This window comes from Arabidopsis lyrata (genome assembly GCF_000004255.2).
Source record: "Arabidopsis lyrata subsp. lyrata unplaced genomic scaffold ARALYscaffold_7, whole genome shotgun sequence".
NCBI classification, from domain to species: Eukaryota; Viridiplantae; Streptophyta; class Magnoliopsida; order Brassicales; family Brassicaceae; genus Arabidopsis; species Arabidopsis lyrata.
In genome coordinates this window covers 20,713,659-20,733,412 of record NW_003302549.1, presented here as the reverse complement: position 1 = coordinate 20,733,412, position 19,754 = coordinate 20,713,659, and the positions used below count along the sequence as shown (strand labels likewise).

General features: G+C 33.8%; 4 protein-coding genes across 4 annotated transcripts; 2 read left to right on the top strand and 2 right to left on the bottom strand.

Annotated features, from left to right (window-relative positions):
* The first annotated feature begins 6,058 nt into the window (after positions 1 to 6,058).
* On the top strand, positions 6,059 to 7,737 carry LOC9306635 (calmodulin-1). Its single transcript, XM_002870518.2, has 2 exons — positions 6,059 to 6,249; positions 7,185 to 7,737. The coding sequence occupies exons 1-2, from the start codon at positions 6,174 to 6,176 to the stop codon at positions 7,556 to 7,558; spliced, it is 450 nt and encodes a 149-aa protein (XP_002870564.1). The 5' UTR covers positions 6,059 to 6,173; the 3' UTR covers positions 7,559 to 7,737.
* A 2,025-nt stretch (positions 7,738 to 9,762) lies between these two features.
* Positions 9,763 to 10,563, top strand: LOC9306634 (calcium-binding protein CML24). Its single transcript, XM_021019633.1, has one exon. The coding sequence runs from the start codon at positions 9,839 to 9,841 to the stop codon at positions 10,313 to 10,315; it is 477 nt and encodes a 158-aa protein (XP_020875292.1). The 5' UTR covers positions 9,763 to 9,838; the 3' UTR covers positions 10,316 to 10,563.
* A 2,261-nt stretch (positions 10,564 to 12,824) lies between these two features.
* Positions 12,825 to 13,830, bottom strand: LOC110226102 (uncharacterized J domain-containing protein C17A3.05c). Its single transcript, XM_021016701.1, is given in 2 exon segments — positions 12,825 to 13,590; positions 13,681 to 13,830. Coding segments are annotated over 2 exon segments (477 nt in total). The 5' UTR covers positions 13,815 to 13,830; the 3' UTR covers positions 12,825 to 13,247.
* LOC110226101 (dnaJ homolog subfamily C member 17) lies at positions 13,711 to 15,360 on the bottom strand. The gene is made up of 2 exons (XM_021016700.1): positions 14,424 to 15,360; positions 13,711 to 13,836 (listed from the first exon to the last, which is right to left on the bottom strand). The coding sequence occupies exon 1, from the start codon at positions 15,327 to 15,329 to the stop codon at positions 14,427 to 14,429; it is 903 nt and encodes a 300-aa protein (XP_020872359.1). The 5' UTR covers positions 15,330 to 15,360; the 3' UTR covers positions 13,711 to 13,836; positions 14,424 to 14,426.
* Positions 15,361 to 19,754: the final 4,394 nt, after the last annotated feature.

Sequence of the window (19,754 nt, the reverse complement as noted above, 5' to 3'; positions counted from 1 at the left end):
TTGAGGTGAGCTTGGTGACTGGTGTTGGAGTATTCCCATAATATCGTCCATTACGTTCTCGGCATATACTGTGAATGGAGATCTGAAACACGCACCTTAACACAAACGAGGGAATTCGTGTAGAAGATGAAGCTGTGAATAAAGGGAGTATAGCTTCCCAACTTGTTGTGAAACGATGATTAATAATGTCTTGGGCTAGTGTTGTCCAAACTTGGGAGGAATAGGAACATGAGAAAACATGTGGTTTCTTGTCTACACTCCTTCCCCACGAAAAACATAACTTCCACTCGCTGCTACATTCCATCTTAAAAGTATGTCCTATGTAGCTAGGCGATTATTGATAGTGATCCAAGTTATGAAAGAGTACTTGGGTGTGGAGTTAGGGAACCAAACACCCTTGTACCATTCACAAATTGGATTTGCTTCGCGAATTAAATACCAAGTGTCTGGTGAAGAAAACTTACTCATGTACGAGTCATTTTTCCTTTCCACAACAAACACACATTGTCACCACTAAATTAGTCCAAAAAGTGGTATGATCACCCCATTAACGGATGGCCAAAGAAAGGCTTAAATTATCAAAGGGATCCTTCTAACTTCTAGTTGTGTGACCACTAAACTACAAGTGTTTCCTTTTCTAGGTACCACTATACTTGGTGATATGGATCCCAAGTAAATGTGTTCTTATTCGTCAAGTTAATTGAATTCTTACAGAGTTCGGCTCATGTGAATTTTTAGCGTGATAAAATTGTTTTTGGAGTCCTCTTTTCTAATTTTTTTGGTAATAAAAACATATATTTGTATTTAAAAGAAATTTATGAAGCGAAAATAAAACCTTTGAATTAACGTTTGAATAAGACAAGCATGATACCCATGAGTTGCTACGCTGTTTGCTAGATTCGCTGAGCACCGAAGACTCGGCCTTCAGAAAGAAGCGTGGTGTTTCTGATAATGATGAGAATGATGAGAATCAGCCTAGAGAAATCAACCCTGTTCATGGCTGGTTTCTCATCTACTCATAAAGAAGATATACTCCAGCGTTTTCCATTTGAAATGGGAACTCTTCCAGTGCGGTATCTCGGTCTCCCTCTTCTCACTAAAAGTATGACTCGCTCCGATTATCTACCCCTCATTGAGAAAATAAGAAATCGCATCACCTCTTGGACGGGTCGGTTCTTATCTTTCGCGGGTAGACTACAACTGATCAAATCTGTCCTATCAAGCATCACTAACTTTTGGCTCTCAGCTTTTAGGCTGCCAAGTAAGTGTATTAAAGAACTTGAAAGTCTTTTCTCTGCTTTTTTGTGGTCTGGTGTAGAACTCAACTCAAGGAAGGCAAAAGTGGCATGGTTGGATGTTTGTAAGCCAATTAAGGAAGGTGGGCTGGGACTAAGACCGATATCAGAAGCAAACACGGTGAGTATTTTGAAACTTGTTTGGCGGCTTATCTCCGCTAAGGACTCTCTTTGGGTCAGCTGGGTTCACGCAAATTTGCTACGAAATGGGTCCTTTTGGTCAGTTCGACAAACAAGTACTTCAGGTTCATGGATATGGAGGAAAATATTGAAATATCGGGATAAAGCCAAACCTCTACATAAGATGGAGGTAAGGTCAGGTCTGGCTACTTCCTTTTGGCATGATAATTGGTGTTCTCTTGGGAGATTGGCTAATGTTTTAGGTCCCCGGGGATGTATCGATATGGGTATTGCCACGAACTGCTCAGTTGCTGCAGCCCTCTCAAATCACCGCCGACGCAGACACCGAAATGAAATGCTAAACCGAGTTGAGGATGATTTGGATTCCCTCCGATCACATTCTCTAGCGGGTAAGGATATTTCACTATGGAAAAGGAACAATGGCTCTTTCAAGGGAACGTTCATTTCAAAGGACACTTGGTATACGATACGAGACACTAATCCGGTGTGTGAATGGTATAAGGGTGTATGGTTCCCCCACTCAACGCCTAAGTACTCATTCATCACTTGGATCGCCATTCGTAATCGTTTAGCTACGGGAGATAGACTGTTACAGTGGAATGCTGCAGCAAATGGTGATTGTAATTTGTGTGATGGGAACATAGAAACAAGAGAACACCTCTTTTTCTCCTGTCCGTATTCGTCTCACGTCTGGTCAGCCCTCACACGAGACATGCTTGGGCAACACTACACAACACGATGGGAAACTCTGCTTCCTTTACTCACGGCTCCATCTACCTCAAAGCTACATTTGTTTGTTTTGAGATATGTGTTTCAGATATCTATCCACAGTCTATGGCGAGAACGGAATGGGAGACGACACGGCGAGTCACCAACCCCAGCATCCATGCTAGCAAAACTGATCCACAAGAACGTTCGTAACCGGCTGAGCACCTTAATTACGACGGGCTCACACACTTATGAAGGCGGACTGCGATATTGGTTCCAAACCCATAGTCGCTAGTTTTCCCTTCTTTATAATCCCTCTCAAAAACTCAGATTTTTTCAGCTTGATGTTGCATTTATTGTAAAACCGTCTTTTTTTGGTGAATAAATTTTACATTCATACAAAAAAAAAAAAAAAAAAAAAAAAATGATGAGAAATCTACTACTCTCATAGATTTTGTATTTGGAGGCGAAACGTCGAGCATTGTTTGTTGTATGGAGTGCATGCATTCCTCAAAAGTGTATGGGCCATTTTTGGATCTCTCTTTACCCGTATCATTCAAGAAAAGCCCTCCTAAAAAGCCACAACATGTTTCTCGAGTAAAAAAAGCTAAGCTTCCACCAAAAAGAGTCCATAAGAATGTGTCAAAAGTAAGTAAGGTTTCCAAAGTTCTCCCAAGTAAGGCTCTTTCGGAGCTGAATTCTCTGGGAAAAGTTTTGGTTGTCACAGCTGATTCAGATTTTTTATACTTACAACCTAAAAATAATCGGGATATGTAAAATTAGGAGGACAGTAATCGGATTAGGCGGAGAAAAATCGGATTACTGATTTCTTTAGGAGATTAGTCATTAATCAAGGCAGATATGGTGGACCTAGCGATTAAGCGGGGAGTAATCGGGTTAGACGGGAATTTTTAGAACAGGACTTGAAACGAATTAAACCAAAAAAAATTTTGGTTTATTTCAGCTCAATAGTCAAGAGTCAATACCCTTGTTCAAAAATACGGGTGCCTAGGCGATTAATTGCCCGCCTAGGCGCTGGGCGTAGCTCAACCGCCACGATTATAGCCAAATTGGCTATTTTAATCGTTGACCGACTAATTAACCATTAATCGTCGAAAATCGGATAATTAACCGATTAATGAAAAAAAAAAATGGACTTTTTTAAAAATGTTGTGGGCCTTAGTTACTCAAAGCACATTGATTGTTTTAATGGTGAACCCTCAACTATTATTTTTAATGGGACTTTTATATTGGGAAAATCACATTTTTAACCCTCTAACTGGGTAGCACTTTAAACCTCGAAAGAATTCTACTAACACTATAAACCTCAAAGATTGTTTTACTAACAGTTTAAACCTCCAAACTAGTTTTTCTATTTACAAAGCCATAAAAGATGATGGAACAATCAATTTATGTTTGTTTAATATATATTTATTTAGTTTAATTTAAATTTAAATTAGTTTTATTATTTATTACGACTTTGACAATAAATAAAAAAGTAAAAAAAAAAATCATCATCTTCGACTATTCACCGTCCGACCACAATTTTTTAGATTTTTATTCAGTTTATTGTATGTGTTCCCCATATTTTTTATTCAATTGGTATTATGAGATTCCAATTTATTCACTAGAAAGAGTGAAAACACTTATGAATTAGTCTAAAAGATTTTTCTAATAGTTCATAAAAAAATTTCATGGTCGGACAGTGAGTAAACGAAGAAAATAAAGTTTTTTTTTTTGTTTTTATAAATTTTTATTAATTGTAATAAATAATAAAATTAATTAAAATTTAAATTAAATGAAACAAATATATATTAAACAAACATAAGTTGATTGCTCCATCATCTTTTATGACTTTGCAAACAAAAAAGTTAGTTTGGAGATTTAAAGTGTTAGTAAAACAATCTTGGTGGTTTATAATGTTAGTAGAATTCTTTAGAGGTTTAAAGTGCTACCCAATTACACTTTGAGGGTTAAAAATGTGATTTTCCCCTTTTATATTACTTGCTTTTGTCTTTTTCAGTTTTTCTTCTTCCAACATTACATGCTTACGGTTTCTCCCATATACTCCCTCCGTTTTCGAATAATTGTCGTTTTAACTATATGCACACAAATTAAGAAACTATTAATGTTGTTAGTTTTTCAATATAAAAATATCATTAATTATCTACCTAAACATAATTTAACCAATAGTAAATTAAGTTGCATAATAAAAATAAATATAAAAAAATAAAAAAGTAATAAATTTTGCATCGAAAACTGAAAACGACAACTAATTAAAAACAGAAAAAATTCTCTAAAACGACAATTATTCGAAAACGAGGGAAGTATATTCTGAATTATATTATTGTGTTAAGAGTGCATAATCTCTTACCTAGCCTCATTTTATTTTGTACAATAAATAAAAAAAATATCTTGGTAATAACCACACGTTAATAAACCAAAGTGTATGTTAGATATTTAAAATATTGTTAATAAAACAACTAAATTTTGAGTAGAATTTCTTCAAACTATAACATTGAACACACCAACATATTAGTAAATTTTGCAAAACTGTTATATATATGAAAAAATATCATAAAACTAATCTCCGATTAATTTCTGTTTAATCTCCGATTTTCTTTCTAAGCGCTAGGTCCACTCCGAACGCCCAATTAACGCCTAGCGATTTTTTAAACATAGGTCAATACTGATAATTTATTAAAACAATTGTTTTTTTTGGCTTTTCCATTATTATTCTTTTCTTTTACCATTTCTTCTTTTTTTCGTATTATTCTTTGTATCTAAAATCTTATAAATACTTTATAAATACCTTATAAATGCATTTTAAATACCTTTAAAAACCTTTAAAATATCTTGTAAAACCTTTGAAAAACCTTAAAAATCCTTTAAAATAACTTGTAAAACCTTTGAAAACACCTTATAAAACCTTATAAATACTTGGATCGAGTCTTGAAGTAGTAGTTACAATCCATAAGTACCTTATAAACTTAATAAAACTTTATAAAATTTTCAGATTTAAAAAGGGGCATTTTTGAAAATGGACATCTAAAAGGGGCATTTTTGAAAAGAGGCACACCAAAAGAGGTATTTTTAACAATTTCCCTATATTAAATATATATACAAAATATCTTTATGTTGAATTTAATATATTAGTTTTGTTTTTAATATTAAAATAAATAAAAATATTTTTTTTGCATATTGTTGTTGGTCAATGCCGGTCAACGATGGTCAACGCCGGATTTCGACGATTGGTGTACCGGAATAAGATGTTTGTGATGTTGACTACATGTTGTCATATAGTTGGTATATGTGGGCATGCAATACATTTAGTTCGTGTAATTGGTTGTACATTTCTAAACTTGGCATGTGTAGCTATGTATTCCGTTATACTTCGTGTAGCTGAATATTTTTTTTCTTTTATATTACTTGCTTTTGTCTTTTTCTTCTTCCAACGCTTACGGTTTCTCCCATATATTATTTTAATTATATTATTTTGTTTTGAGTGCATAATCTCTTACCTAGCCTCATTTTATTTTGTAACAATAATAAAAAAAATATCTTGGTAATAACCACACGTTAATAAACCAAAGTGTATTTTAGATATTTAAAATATTGTTAATAAAACTACTAAATTTTGAGTAGAATTTCTTCAAACTATAACATTGAACACACCAACATATTAGTAAATTTTGCAAAAATGTTATATATATGAAAAAATATCATAAAACTAATCTCTGATTAATTCCTGTTTAATCTCCGATTTTTTTTCTAAGCGCTAGTTCCACCCCGAACGTCCGATTAGCGCTAAGTGATTTTTTAAACATAGGACAATACTGATAATTTATTAAAACAATTGTTTTCTTGGCTTTTCCATTATTATTCTTTTCTTCTACCATTACTTCTTTTTTCGTATTATTCTTTTGTGGTTTCGCTTAGATATTTTGTTTGTAACAGTTTCCAAAGAGAGACGACTCTGAATCCCAAAAAAAATCAAAGAGAGAAGAAAGACGATTTCTCGAAGAAGCTATGGCGGATCAACTCACTGACGAACAGATCTCCGAATTCAAGGAAGCTTTTAGCCTCTTCGACAAAGATGGCGATGGTTAGTCTCTCCAAACAGATCTCGCATTTTCCTTTTTCGTCTTCAATCGATGCTTTAGAACGCTGTATCTCGTCCTCTCGAGCTTTGAATATGTGTTCATGTTTCGCTAATCGCTTTAGATTCAGATTTATCAACCTGTTCGTATTCTTTCGTTCGTTGTGTTTTTGATCTTTGACCGATTATTTTTCGCTTTTTCGATCTTCTCTGGCTTTTCGTTTCTGATTGAATCGTCTCCTTGTTGTCCTGTTTCGTTGATTTGTTAGCTTGGATCTGAGTTTTTTTTTTTTTTTTTTTCGTTTCACACATTTTTGGTCTTTGAATCTTTTGTAATTTATTTACATCTGCTATGATTGTTTGATCATTCATCGAGTTTGCTCTTTGTTGATGAATAATGTGTGATTTTGTATCTTTTAGAAGCTTTGATGGTTCTTCTTGATTTGTCTTTGGCTTGTTGATCAAGGCTTTGTGCTCTTTGAGCTAGGAGTTTGATTTAAACCAGATTCATAAATTGTTTTGAAATGATTCTTGACTTGTCTCATTAAAGATGTAATCAAGCTTAAAGTGCAGTTTTATGAGATTAGCAAAAACTGGTTCATCTTTGATTCCCATTGAGCCTTGAGTGTTTGTGGTGGGTTCTAAAATGTAATGTTCTTTGAACTCGATAATCAAGAGAACAATCTGAACATCAAGACCTTAAAACGAAGTTGAAAATTATTCTTCAGTTGCCTCAAAATATCACTCTGCACACTTATTCATCAACTGTGTAGATTTCTTGAAGCTTAAAGTGCAATTTTGTGAAGATTTGTTTGCTCATGTATACTTTGAGAGATTAGCGAAAATAGGTTCATGTGCTTTTGCTTATAGGTGAGAAATGATCCTTGTGTATGTATCTGTGATGTGTTCTAAAATGTAATACTCTCTTAATTGTGGCACAGGTTGCATCACAACCAAAGAGCTGGGAACAGTGATGCGTTCACTAGGACAAAACCCAACAGAGGCTGAGCTTCAGGACATGATCAACGAGGTTGATGCAGATGGAAACGGCACAATTGATTTCCCAGAGTTCCTGAACCTGATGGCTAAGAAGATGAAAGACACTGACTCGGAGGAAGAGCTAAAAGAAGCATTCAGGGTTTTCGACAAAGACCAGAACGGTTTCATCTCCGCTGCTGAGCTACGCCATGTGATGACCAATCTTGGTGAGAAGCTAACTGATGAGGAAGTTGAAGAGATGATCCGTGAGGCTGATGTTGATGGTGATGGTCAGATTAACTATGAGGAGTTTGTCAAGATTATGATGGCTAAGTGATTTGATAAAGGTGATGATGATGATGACCTTTTTAAACTTCTAGGAGTTTTAACCAAAAACATTTGCATGATTGGTGGAGATATGCTTTAAAACAGACATTATTTGTTTTTCGTTTTTTATTTTCTGGTTTGTGACTTTTGTGTGTAATGGAAATCAAGTAAGTTGGATTGGGTTTTACATTTTGTTGCTTGTTTGGTTTTACAAAAAAAAACGGATAAAATAAACATAAAAAAAATTAAGTAGTAGTTAAAACTTAAAATTATTATAATTATATTAAAATGTTCTCTTTCTGACTTATTGTTTTAATCATTTGAGCCACTCGTCTGAACTGTCCGTTTCTATACGTGTGAATGTTAGCAACAGAGAATATGATTCGCGTCCAACCACTTCCAAATTTGTGTCTAATCAAATTCTTAATTTTCATACGACAAAGACAAATAGAGGTCGCTGAAAAATTAGTTTTGGTATAAACTATAAAGTGCTTTTCTTTTGTCAATATAGTATAAAAAGCTTTTCTTTTTTTTTTTTTTTTTTTTTTTTGGGCAAAAAAAAAAGCTTTTCTTTTGTCTTATTTCTTTGGATGACAAGTTGAAAATTGATGTTGGACTAATAGAAAAACGACACATGTAAAAACATAAGGTTGGTATTATTCCATTGGCCACCATAAATTGGCGTGAAGTAGTAAATTTCAAGACAAGTTTTAAATTAAGATTTTGAACAATACTATTCATATTTTAATATATTGTTATTTTATACTTAAAATAAATTATACAATTAAATAAAAAATTCATAATATTTCATTTACACATTTCGAATGGCAAGAATCGTTATGAGTTATGTCCCCGACTATAATCATTTATTTAAGTTTTAATTTCTCAAAGATTGTACCGTTTGAAATCCAGCTTCAACAAAATGAAACACAAAACAAATTGCAAGTCTTTCATGCTCGGGATGCTTTTCTCCCAATAGTAAACAGAATAGCTGCGGAACTTCATGTTATATTTTGATGTCTTCGGAGCTTACATTAGCAAAATGAAATTGGTTAGAACAAAAGTCTTCACCGAAAATTAACTAAGAAAGAAGAGTAGAAACACCAACATTCCACCAGAATCGATGAAGTCCATATCACTCAACATCAACGATTCAATGATCTTTGAGTGCTATGACACAATTGCACTTAGGCGAGGGACACCATTTTTGGGTTCTACTATCCTCAATGTATGACCTAACAACAAACCTACAATATTTTTCAAGTTCCCTAGGACATGTTGATACTTTTACTAGACATGCGCCTAAGGTTCTGTCGCCTTTCCTAAAATTGTTAATTATCTTGAATGGTTAGAGACAATATTGGCATGGTTATACCAAAGCTTTAATGGTAGACACCTTTAAAACTCTTAATCATGCTGGATTTAATATCATCCACATATCACCCAAAAACTTTTTCCAAAGAATTCATGAGAAAAAGAAACAATCATATATTTGGACACCATGTGGAGTTGTGTACGTGATGGGTCTGATTGGTTATCAAAAACTTGACAAGTTTTTTAGCTGTTAGTTGGAGCTGTAAATTTTACTGTAATAGTGCAAAACTGTAAGAAAGATTTGTACAAAAAAGCTGAGAATAAAACTGTTAGTAACGCTTTTGATAAAACTTTTGTAATTGGTAACTGTCAAAGTTGTACACCATGTACCGCTTTGATAATGGGTTACCATTCAAAGCCGATAATTGGACACTTGGGAATATAATACAAATTGAACCATGATTTTGCACACACTATGAACCAAGTAAGTGATTTTTTGTAGTGATAAACCCAACTACACAATCTAAAGAGTGGCTAGAGGACCTTACCAAAAAAAAGGAGTGACTAGAGGACGAAAATCTTTTGCATATTCATTTTCCTATATTTAGTCTCGTGATGTTACTTTGTTTCAATAACTCTATTTTGGTTTTCTAATGGAAGTTTACAGAACAAAAAAATAGCAACTTGTCCTATGTTTAATCAAAAATAAACATTTCCTTTTATTATTGGTAAAAAAGACATTTTGGAACCATAAAATATAGAAAGTAAACAAATTTTGGAAAAGTAAATAAATTAAAATTAATAAAGATGCCTCCAGCTCACGCAATCTTAACGCGTTTTAATAAAAAAACGCGTTATTACGTCACTCTCTCTTTCCCTTATTTATAACCATTCTTAACCAAATCCTTCTTCTTCACACACACAACTCTAACCGTTTTTTTTCTCAATCTCTCTCAAATCTCAAAACTCTTCAACAATGTCATCGAAGAACGGAGTTGTTCGTAGCTGTTTAGGATCAATGGACGACATCAAAAAAGTCTTCCAAAGATTCGACAAAAACGGCGACGGAAAAATCTCCGTCGACGAGCTAAAAGAAGTGATTCGCGCTCTTTCACCAACAGCATCACCAGAAGAAACAGTAACGATGATGAAACAATTCGATCTCGACGGTAATGGATTCATAGATCTGGACGAATTCGTTGCACTTTTCCAAATCGGAATCGGTGGAGGAGGTAATAATCGAAGCGATTTGAAAGAAGCGTTTGAGTTATATGATTTGGATGGTAATGGAAGAATCTCGGCGAAAGAGCTTCATTCAGTGATGAAGAATTTGGGTGAGAAGTGTTCTGTGCAAGATTGTAAGAAGATGATTAGTAAAGTTGATATTGATGGTGATGGTTGTGTTAATTTTGATGAGTTTAAGAAGATGATGAGTAATGGTGGTGGTGCTTGAGAGATTCCGGCGGCGGAGATTAATTTCTAGGTTTTGTAATTAGGAAAAAAAAAGTTGGATTTGATCTTTAGTGACGGCGATTAAAAACCCTAGAAAATTATAAGGCAAAATCCTCTAGATGATTTCACAAGTTTCCTTTTTTTTTTTTTTTTTTTTTAAGTTTGTGGTGATTGATGATTATTGATTTTAACTATTTAAGGTTGTTTCTATCTTTTGCTCTTTTTTATAATTGCTATGCTTTTGGAGTATTATTTAGTGTTTAATGTACTGAATTAATTACTGATTCAAAAGTTAAATCGAATCTTTTTCTTTAATTTCGCTGGTTAATTTTGAATGTACAGTAAAACTTCTATAAGTTAATACAATTGAGACTATAATATTTTATTAATTTATCGATATACTAATTATTTTGAAAACCAAATTTGAGACTGAAGAAATGTATTGATTAATCAGGTATTAATTTATTGAAGTTATAAATATACTGTAATGATTAATCTTTCCAACTGCTACCGTTATGATTCTTGTTATGGGCCGGGTTGACTTGTTCGGCCCGTTTTTGTAGGCCTATTAAGAATTAAACAATTCACTCTATAGATGAATCTATGCCTGGGCACAAGGCAACTACTTGCTATTTTTCAAGTACTTGTGACTCGTTTTGGCCCGTACAAGTAATTGAAAGTTCGGCTTGATACTCGACTCGTTTGAGCAAGTACTTGCTAGAACAAGTACTCGTCCAAAATTTTGTTACTTGCAAGTAACTTGACCCGGTTTGTTACTTGCAAGGTAACTTGACTTGGCTTGTTACTTGCAAGTACTTGTTACTTAAATCTTGAAGTCTTGAACATTTAATTTAAATAAAAAACCAATCTCATACGTATTATAAAACATTCAGAATTTTAAACATCGTAAAATCGCAAAACATCCTAGAATCACAACACATTGAAAGTTCCAAAAGATAAGCATTTTAAAACAACTTGGTTCAAATTGAAATCTTGTCTCTATCTTCCTTCTTGAGTTCTTGTCTTCTTGATTCTCTTTTTTTTCCATATAAATAAAACCAACATAACAAATGTTACTATTAGTGTATTACGCTTTAAAACAAAACTTGAAAATCATGAAGTATCTTGTAATACAAAACGGGACGAGTAGCGGAGCGAGTAACGGAGCGAGTAACGGGGCGAGTATCGAAACGGGGCGAGTAACGAGCCAAGTATCAAAAAAAATTATGATACTTGATACTTGACCCTTACTTGCAAGTAATGGAATTATACTACTTGGTACTTGCCTTGACAACACCGGGTACTTGTTTTTTCAAGGCGAGTACGAGCCGAGTAGCGAGTATCAACCAAGTAACGAGTACTTGTGCCCAGGCCTAGATGAATCTACAAATCCTAACTCCTAATCTCTTTGTAGAGCCATAGAGGAGTCCTAGTGTTCTCAAGTATCAAGATTGCTCTTTTCCATAACAACATTTGGAGATGAAAAAAAGCTTTTAAGAATTAAGACAAGAAAAAGATTTATCATCAGAACTATACATCTTTCTTTCTTTTTTTTCATTTTTTTTAATTGTTTTGCATGAATGTCAAATTTTATTCATCAAAAAAACCTTTGTTACAATCATAGGTGTCGGTGACACCAAAAAAATTGTTAGGACAATTCTTCTTTCTGTCTTTTTTTTTTTTAATGGAAAGCTTCTTTGCATCAAAAGAAGAGTTTGCATTACCTATAGCAGATGCGAGCTTTTCTCGTGACTCCTCAAGCCATCTTTTCATTCTTTCTTGTGCTTGATTTGCATTCACGCTATCAGATACTGAAGTTGTAGAAGAATAAGAAGCATCACTTGATCTTTTGCTTGTTGATTGAAACTTGTCCATCAATCTAAGGAATAGCCACCCATTGATCATCTTTGCAAGAAGTTCTTTACCTCTGTTGGAATTGTATCCTTGATTGAACCTGCAAAAGAGAAAAGAAGAATCCATGAGAAGAAGATGAAGAACAGAGGAAGAAGCATCGGAAGAAGAAGACGATGTCGGAGAAGATGTTGTCGTGAAAGAAGATGTCAACGACAAAGAGGAAAGTCAACACAACAAGAGACAAGTTGGGCTTGTGTTGTTTTGTAAGAATAAGTGATTGGGCTAAATGTTTTGTTAGGCCCAAAAGAGTAAGTGTGTTGTGTTAGTCAAAGACTAGCTTAGTAGAGTTGTCAAGTGTAGTGGTTAAGAGTTGTTGTGTAAGGTTTAGTAGTTTAACCTTGCTTGTGTAAGAGAGTCTAGAAGTAGGAGTAAGGTCCAAGTGCAAGTGTGTGTATGTGTATGTAGTAAGTAGAAGTAGAAGTAAAGTAGTATAAGTATGCTTGTATGTGTGATGTAACAAAAGTATCCTTGTGATCCATTAATACAATGTAGACAATTAAAGAGTAATGGTTTTTGTTCTTTCTCTCTAAAGACAATGAAACCGTAAATGAGTGTGAGAAATAAAGAGAATGTGAGAATGTCAACAACCTCGCTATTCAACGAGACCAACAAATCAAGAAGAAGACTTCCATTAAAACCAGAGCTAAAAACAACTTGTGGGGCCAGCCACAACCCACAACATAGCAAGCACCACCCCATAAACCGTAGACAAAGAAAAATCCTTTGCAATCGAGTCACATTTCAAATCGAACGACACGATTTGTTATAAGTGCCAAAGCAGAGGTCATATGACAAGGGACTGCCTTAACAAGCGAGTGATGGTGATTACACATAATAAGTAGTATCGTCTCTAGCATTTTTATTCGCATTAGAAGATGCTGGCTTGTGCGGATTTAATCGTTTCTTTATCCAACTAGAAGGCTTATTACTTCTATCCCCAACACTTGGATCTACGCCGTCTCTAGCATTTTGATTCCCACTAGAAGATGCTGGCTTGTGTAAATAATTTAGTCGTTTCATTATCCAACGAGCAAGCTTATTACTTCCAGCCCCAACACTTGGATCCACATCGTCTCTAGCACTTTGATTACCATTACTAGAAGCAGGTTTACACGGGTTTGGTGGTTTCTCCATCCCACAAGAAGCCGGATTTTGTGGGTTTGGTTTTTCTGAATTTCGGTCTTTGCTTCTTTCGACTTCCTCCTTTGATCATAAGAAGTTCTCTTACCCTTATCAGATAACATACACCAAGCTTCTCTAACTAGCTTAAAGGCACCTTCCGCGCCATTAAACAAGGTCTTGTCCGGATGAAGCAAAAGAGCTAACTTCTTGTACTGTTTCTTCACACTACTTCATCATCAGCTAAAGGATCTACACCAAGAATGCCATACCAATCAGCTTCTTCTCCTCTTTTTGATGCAAAGAGATAAACATCGATATATCATCATCAACATTTGCTTCAAACCATGAGGATACAAATTATGAGCCTTGTTAATGAATTTCTTCGCTCCATTGTAATCATTCTCCGAAAGTTTCCTCTCAGCAATATTCATTGCCCTTCTAGCTTCTTCCTTATTACATTCCATGTCGTTAAGAGAGTTTTCTTCTCTACAAAGACAACCGGAGAAGCAAAAGAAAAATAGGTTCAGAAGAAGCCGTAGTGAAAGAAGAAATTTTGCAAACTCTCGTGCCAAGTGAAGAGATCCACTAAAACCCTAATGACTTAGAACACAAGCAAGAGCGAGCGCTTATGATTGGAAATTGTCAAATTGATGGCTTGGAAAAAAAAGGAAATTAGTAAACAAAATTTATTACTTAGAGTAAAAAGGAAATTATTAGCTCAGAATATTCTTTTGTATTGGAAACAAATTTGAGAAAAAGAATTAATATTCTTACAATTATTTTGATTGCTGTAAAGAACTGTTCTAAAATCAACCAATAACTTGAAAAGTGAGGAAGATAGTGTTTTGAGTCTTAACGTTTTGATGTTGCTGTAAAAACTGTTAGAAAATCAACTAATAACAAGACATAATGTTTTAAGTGAAGTTAGGACACTACACATTGACGATGAAAGAAGAACTTGCTCTTGTTCCACAATACGAATTTTAGTCTAAAGATGAAAAAAGATTAATAACATATCTTAAAGAAACACTGAAAGGTATAAAAGCAGGACTATGCAAAGGTATAAGTCTTACTTCTTATGCCACATTTGTCCTCTGCTTCTTAAGAATCTTCCCTGCAGGAGCAACCGTTTCTTGTGCCTCAAGTCCTCTTTTCAATTTTTGATTTGCGGCACTTCCACAATTAGACCTTGCCTTTGATGACACTGATGAAAAATTCCAGGTAAAACTAACCGATGGCGAAGAATTTATCCGAGAAGAAGAAGAAGCGTTTTTGGTGCTTTTGTTTGGTACTTTATTCTGCACACTCCATTGTTGTTTCACTTGCTGTTGAGAAACTTGTTTGGTGCTTTTGTTTGATGCTTTTGGAGTCTTCTCGGTTGCAATGAAAGTTTGACGACAATTTGGACAATGTATAGCCTTGTTAAGATTAGAATTCCTCAAATATTCACCTTGTGTCTTGCAGCTTCTGCACATTGTCCAAAAAGTTCTGCTTTTCCTCTGTTTTGATGAATCCGCAGACGCATACTTAGTAGCTTTAGTAGGCTTATGTGGGTTTGTTGGTTTCTGTATCTCGATCTGTGTTTCTTTCGACTTCCTTCTTTGATCATAAGAAGCTCTCTGAACCTTATCAGATAACAAACACCAAGCTTCTGAAACCAACTTAAAGGCGCCTTCAGCGCCATAACACTTGTTCTTGTCCGGATGAAGCAAAAGAGCTAACTGCTTGTAATTTTTCTTCAGTGCTTCATCATCAGCTAAAGAGTCTACACCGAGAACTCCATACCAATCAGCTTCTGATCCTCCTCCGTTTGATGCAGAGATATAAACATCGATCATCGTCTTCCAACGGTCATCAAGATTTGGAAACAAATTATGAGCGTTGTTAATGAATTTCTTGGCACCAACGTAATCTTTATCCATAAGTTTCCTCTCTACAATCTCCATTGCTCTTTTAGCTTCTTCCATCGTAGATTCCATATCGATTGTTCAGAGGATAACACAGAAATCAGAAATAGAAAACAGATTTGCAGCAACCCGTGAAAGTGAAAAATCTAAAACCCTAGAGACTTACGCTTGATATAAGTAATTTATAGATACTGTATATTATACGGTGAATTTCCATTTTCAAAAGGAATATAGATTTCCTTTTCTAAGGTAATTAATCAACTGAAAATAATTAGTTAATGCAGTAAAAAGAAAAAATATTAGGTCGGTGGCTATTTTCTTGAGAATGATTTCAATTTGATTTTGACTTTTTTTTTTTTCTTTTAATTGGAAACAACTATTAAAATTGTTGATTTTGTAACATGATATTCTTAATTTTTTTTTATTTTAAACTATTATAGAATTAACTAAATAACTCATGACAACACACCGTGTGAGCTAATTGATCGCTTGCTCCACAGCTTATAGAATCAACACGGTGTCTTTTGTTTTTGAATCTCATTTTTCAGTTTCATTAGCTTTTAAGCTATGCAAGAACCTGGATTGTTTTTTCCGGTGTTGGATTGAACTCTCTTCTTCAATATGATGCCCTTCTAATCTTAAAATTTCCTTCCCTATCTTCTCGTGGAATTATTTACTTTAGGCATACTATACATTTTTTTTTTTTTTTAACAAACATTTAATTATTCATCGCAAGAATGGGTTATGACCCATGGGCCTGAACGATTACATGGTTACAAAAGGGCAAGGTCCAAATCGGAAATTTTGCCAGAAACCAGAGATCTGACTAGGACGGTTAACCGGAACAGAAATCCGACCAAGAATACCGGCGCTAACAAGAAGGACTCTTTTGAAACATTGATGCCGACTCGAGCTCTTAACCGGAGCTAGCGGATCCGACCTCAAGCCTCTGCCAACATCAAGCCAAAACCTTGAATACTTCTTCCAGAAAGGTCAAATTTGAGAAAACCAAGACCTCATCTCTCAACTCCTCCACCTAGCAAGAAGAGAGATCACTAATCGAACACTCACCACCGGCATACTATACATTTACCATCGCATTCTCATGCACAGCAGCACAGCTAATACCTAGATCTTCAATATGACTTATGTCATTTAAAACTTTCTAAATATGTTTAAGTGTTTCTTTTTTTTTTTTTCATTAATATTACTCGATTAATTAATAAACACGATAAAATAATAAATTTGCTGGTCTCGAATCGGACCAGTGTAAAAATTAACTAAAATCGATAAAATAATAAGATAATAATTTTCTTGAAATCATTATATAAAAATATGGTCCTAACAATATCATAAATTAATAATCATATAAATTGGCATATATATATATATATATTTTAAGTGTTTTCATAAAAATATTCAAAATTTTCTTTAAGTTTTCAAATTTTGAATATAAATAATTTCTGTTTTAACAATCTTATAAGTTTCTCAAATACTAGATGTCACTATTTATAAATTTAAATTTATGTATATCATTTGTATATCTGAATTCTATAATCTTTGTTATTTATTGTAAAAAAAAAATTTTATCTTCGAAATAGTAAATGTTTAAGTCTAAAACTATAAAATTTATAACATTCAAAACATTAATTTTATTTAGATCACATTATTTTAACTCATATTTTAAAAAAAAGTTTTAAAAATTAAAACAAAACTTTTATAAATTAATAAATATTAATTTATACTATAAATTAATAAATAGAAATTTACAGATAAATTAATAAAAATATTATTAATTTATTTTACTCACTACGGAAAGATAAAAAGAAAGAAAAATGTCAAAAACTATAGGAATAGATTATTAGAAAAACATACACCCAACACTTAGAAAATTTTAATATTGTTTAATGTACATTTTTTTTTGATAACTTGTGAATATATATTGCCTTAAAAGGAAAGAGTTATTTACAATGCCAAAAAGGCAGACAGATTCAAGGGCCCAAAAAAAAATTAAAAAGCCAAACTTGAAACAAACTTAACATAACATAGAGGTTAGCTATGAACAAACCATTGAGACAGAAGTCTCCCACAGCCTTTCCGGTAACGGCGAGCAAGAAGAGTGTCCTTAATGTTCCTGTCAATCTGGCCAAAAACCACAGAGACAGAAGAGGAAACAGCAAGTCCAGCATGGAAATAGCAAGTCCAGTAATGTACATTAACCATCAAATATTTAACAAATTAATGTACACGAACATTTTTATACGGCATGAAAAAGGCAAACATAAAATATTTAATTATATTGTCCCTACCAAAAAAAAAAAATTTAATTATATTGTTAGCTTTATTGTTTTTTTCTACAAGCAAGTCCAGTATTGTGATGCATTAAAACACAAGTAAAATTTTATACTTGGAACAATTCGGTTTGCTACACATACATGTATGTACACAATCATGAACCATCAAATGTTTAACCAATAAATATACATGAATTGAACAATTTTATACGGTATGAAAAAGGCAAATATCAACCTTATTCCTCTCGTGGTGACACATACATGTAGACAAGAAAAAGCAAATATAAATACTAGGAACATTAATGTTATAGTAAAGATAACAAAATAGAATACAAATTGCATACACATTAAAGAATGAGCGGGAACCCTTGTAATTCAACTTTTAAGGTTCACATATTGCATAGAAGCATTGTAACTGAGAAATTCCTAGCGGCTATGAAAATATGCAGGTGACGTCGCAAGGTGTCTCTTTCAACTTTCCATGTTTCTTCTTTCTCGAGAAGTATGCATTTTTTTTTTGTGACTTGCATGTTAGAGGACCCAGCTGAAATCTAAATAACTATAAAAGATCTTAGTTTAAGAGTGACACCAGCCCTTATATATTTATATGTAGAGTGTTGAACAGTAAATGTAGTATGTATTATTTAACTGTAGCCGACGATTCAGCGACTGGACGGGGAAAGCGCCGTTAAAGATATCAAAGAAGTAGATTCCATTGTTTGATTCCTTCAATCCGCCCCTTGTTGGGAAATCTGGGATTGCCTCGTGTCGAGTGAGGTTAGCTTTACTCTCCAATTCTGATTCTTCAAACCTATGTTCAACTACGCCAAGACTAACTGTTTCATTTCATAATTGCAATTTTCTCTAGATCACCAGGAAAGATAGAGACAAACATGGCGATCCCTCTCAAGCTTGTTGCAGTGGTTCTCTTCTTACATGTATACAATTCCACTTCGTTTTCCGTCTCGTCCTTGCGAAGTAGTATCTTGAGCAATTCTCTCAGTCTTTTTTTTTTTGCTTGGGTTTTCCATTTGCGAGTTCGGCCAATTTCATTTCACTTGATGATCATGCTACTTCTCTTGACATATATATAGTGAAATACTTGTTCGCTTTATTGCTAAAAGTAGGGGTGATTGTGATGTTGCAGGTGATATTTTCCTCAGTTTTTGTCAGCGCAGAGATGATCAGCTCCAATTCTGCGGATTGCCCTTCGTCTTCCAGTTGTTCAGTTAGTATAGGCACACTTAAAGTTGGTTGCCTTGAGATATCAGTGACATTTAACGTTTTGCTGTTAGTGTGTTGTTTCTTCCGATGGGTTGCTTTAAGACAAGATATAACACATCTCGGTGGTATGGGAAGCGAAATTGATCCTACATCTCGGTGGTATGGGAAGGTAGAACTAATAGTTATCTGAATGAAAGCATAAGTGATCATGTAGAACGGTTAGATGATATGCCATGGGAAACAAATACGCTTGAGTCAAGTTTTATACGCTTGAGTATATTTTTAATATTTAACAAATTAATATACACGAACACTTTTATACGGCATGAAAATGGCAAATATTAAATATTTAATTATATTGTTAGCTTCATTGTTTTTTTCTACAAGCAAGTCCAGTATTGTGATGCATTAAAACACAAGTAAAATTTTATACTTGGAACAATGCGGTTGGCTACACATACATGTATGTACACAATCATAAACCATCAATGTTTAACTAATAAATGTACATGAATTGAACAATTTTATACGGTATGAAAAAGGCAAATATCAACCTTATTCCGCTCGTGGTGACACATACATGTAGATAATCCATGAAAAGGCAAATATAAATACTAGGAACATTAACGTCATAGTAAAGATAACAAAATAGAATACAGATTGCATACACATTAAAGAATGAGCGGAACAAGTGCATAGCCGTCTTAACATTGATGGTGATTCAACCCAATTCAGTTGTTTATCCAATGACAGATGAAAAGAGAATTTTCATCTACCATTGGAGCTAGCTCAATATCATGATAGGAAAACTCTTCATTTGGCATTTGAGCAATCACAAGCTGCTCATCACTTTTTGTGTATGTAAAAGTGGATAGAAGAGTGGATACTAAAGCCCATATTATCTTTTTAACTATCTTTTTTAAATAACACTATAATATAATATTTATCTATAACTAACTCACATTTAAATTTCTTGTGT

Excerpts from the sequence above, each read along its gene's own strand:
- LOC9306635 (XM_002870518.2), top strand. The coding sequence starts at position 6,174 with ATGGCGGATCAACTCACTGACGAACAGATCTCCGAATTCAAGGAAGCT. Across the intron at positions 6,250-7,184 it reads CTTCGACAAAGATGGCGATG|GTTGCATCACAACCAAAGAG; the intron begins GTTAGTCTCTCC and ends ATTGTGGCACAG.
- LOC9306634 (XM_021019633.1), top strand. The coding sequence starts at position 9,839 with ATGTCATCGAAGAACGGAGTTGTTCGTAGCTGTTTAGGATCAATGGAC.
- LOC110226101 (XM_021016700.1), bottom strand. The coding sequence starts at position 15,329 with ATGGAATCTACGATGGAAGAAGCTAAAAGAGCAATGGAGATTGTAGAG.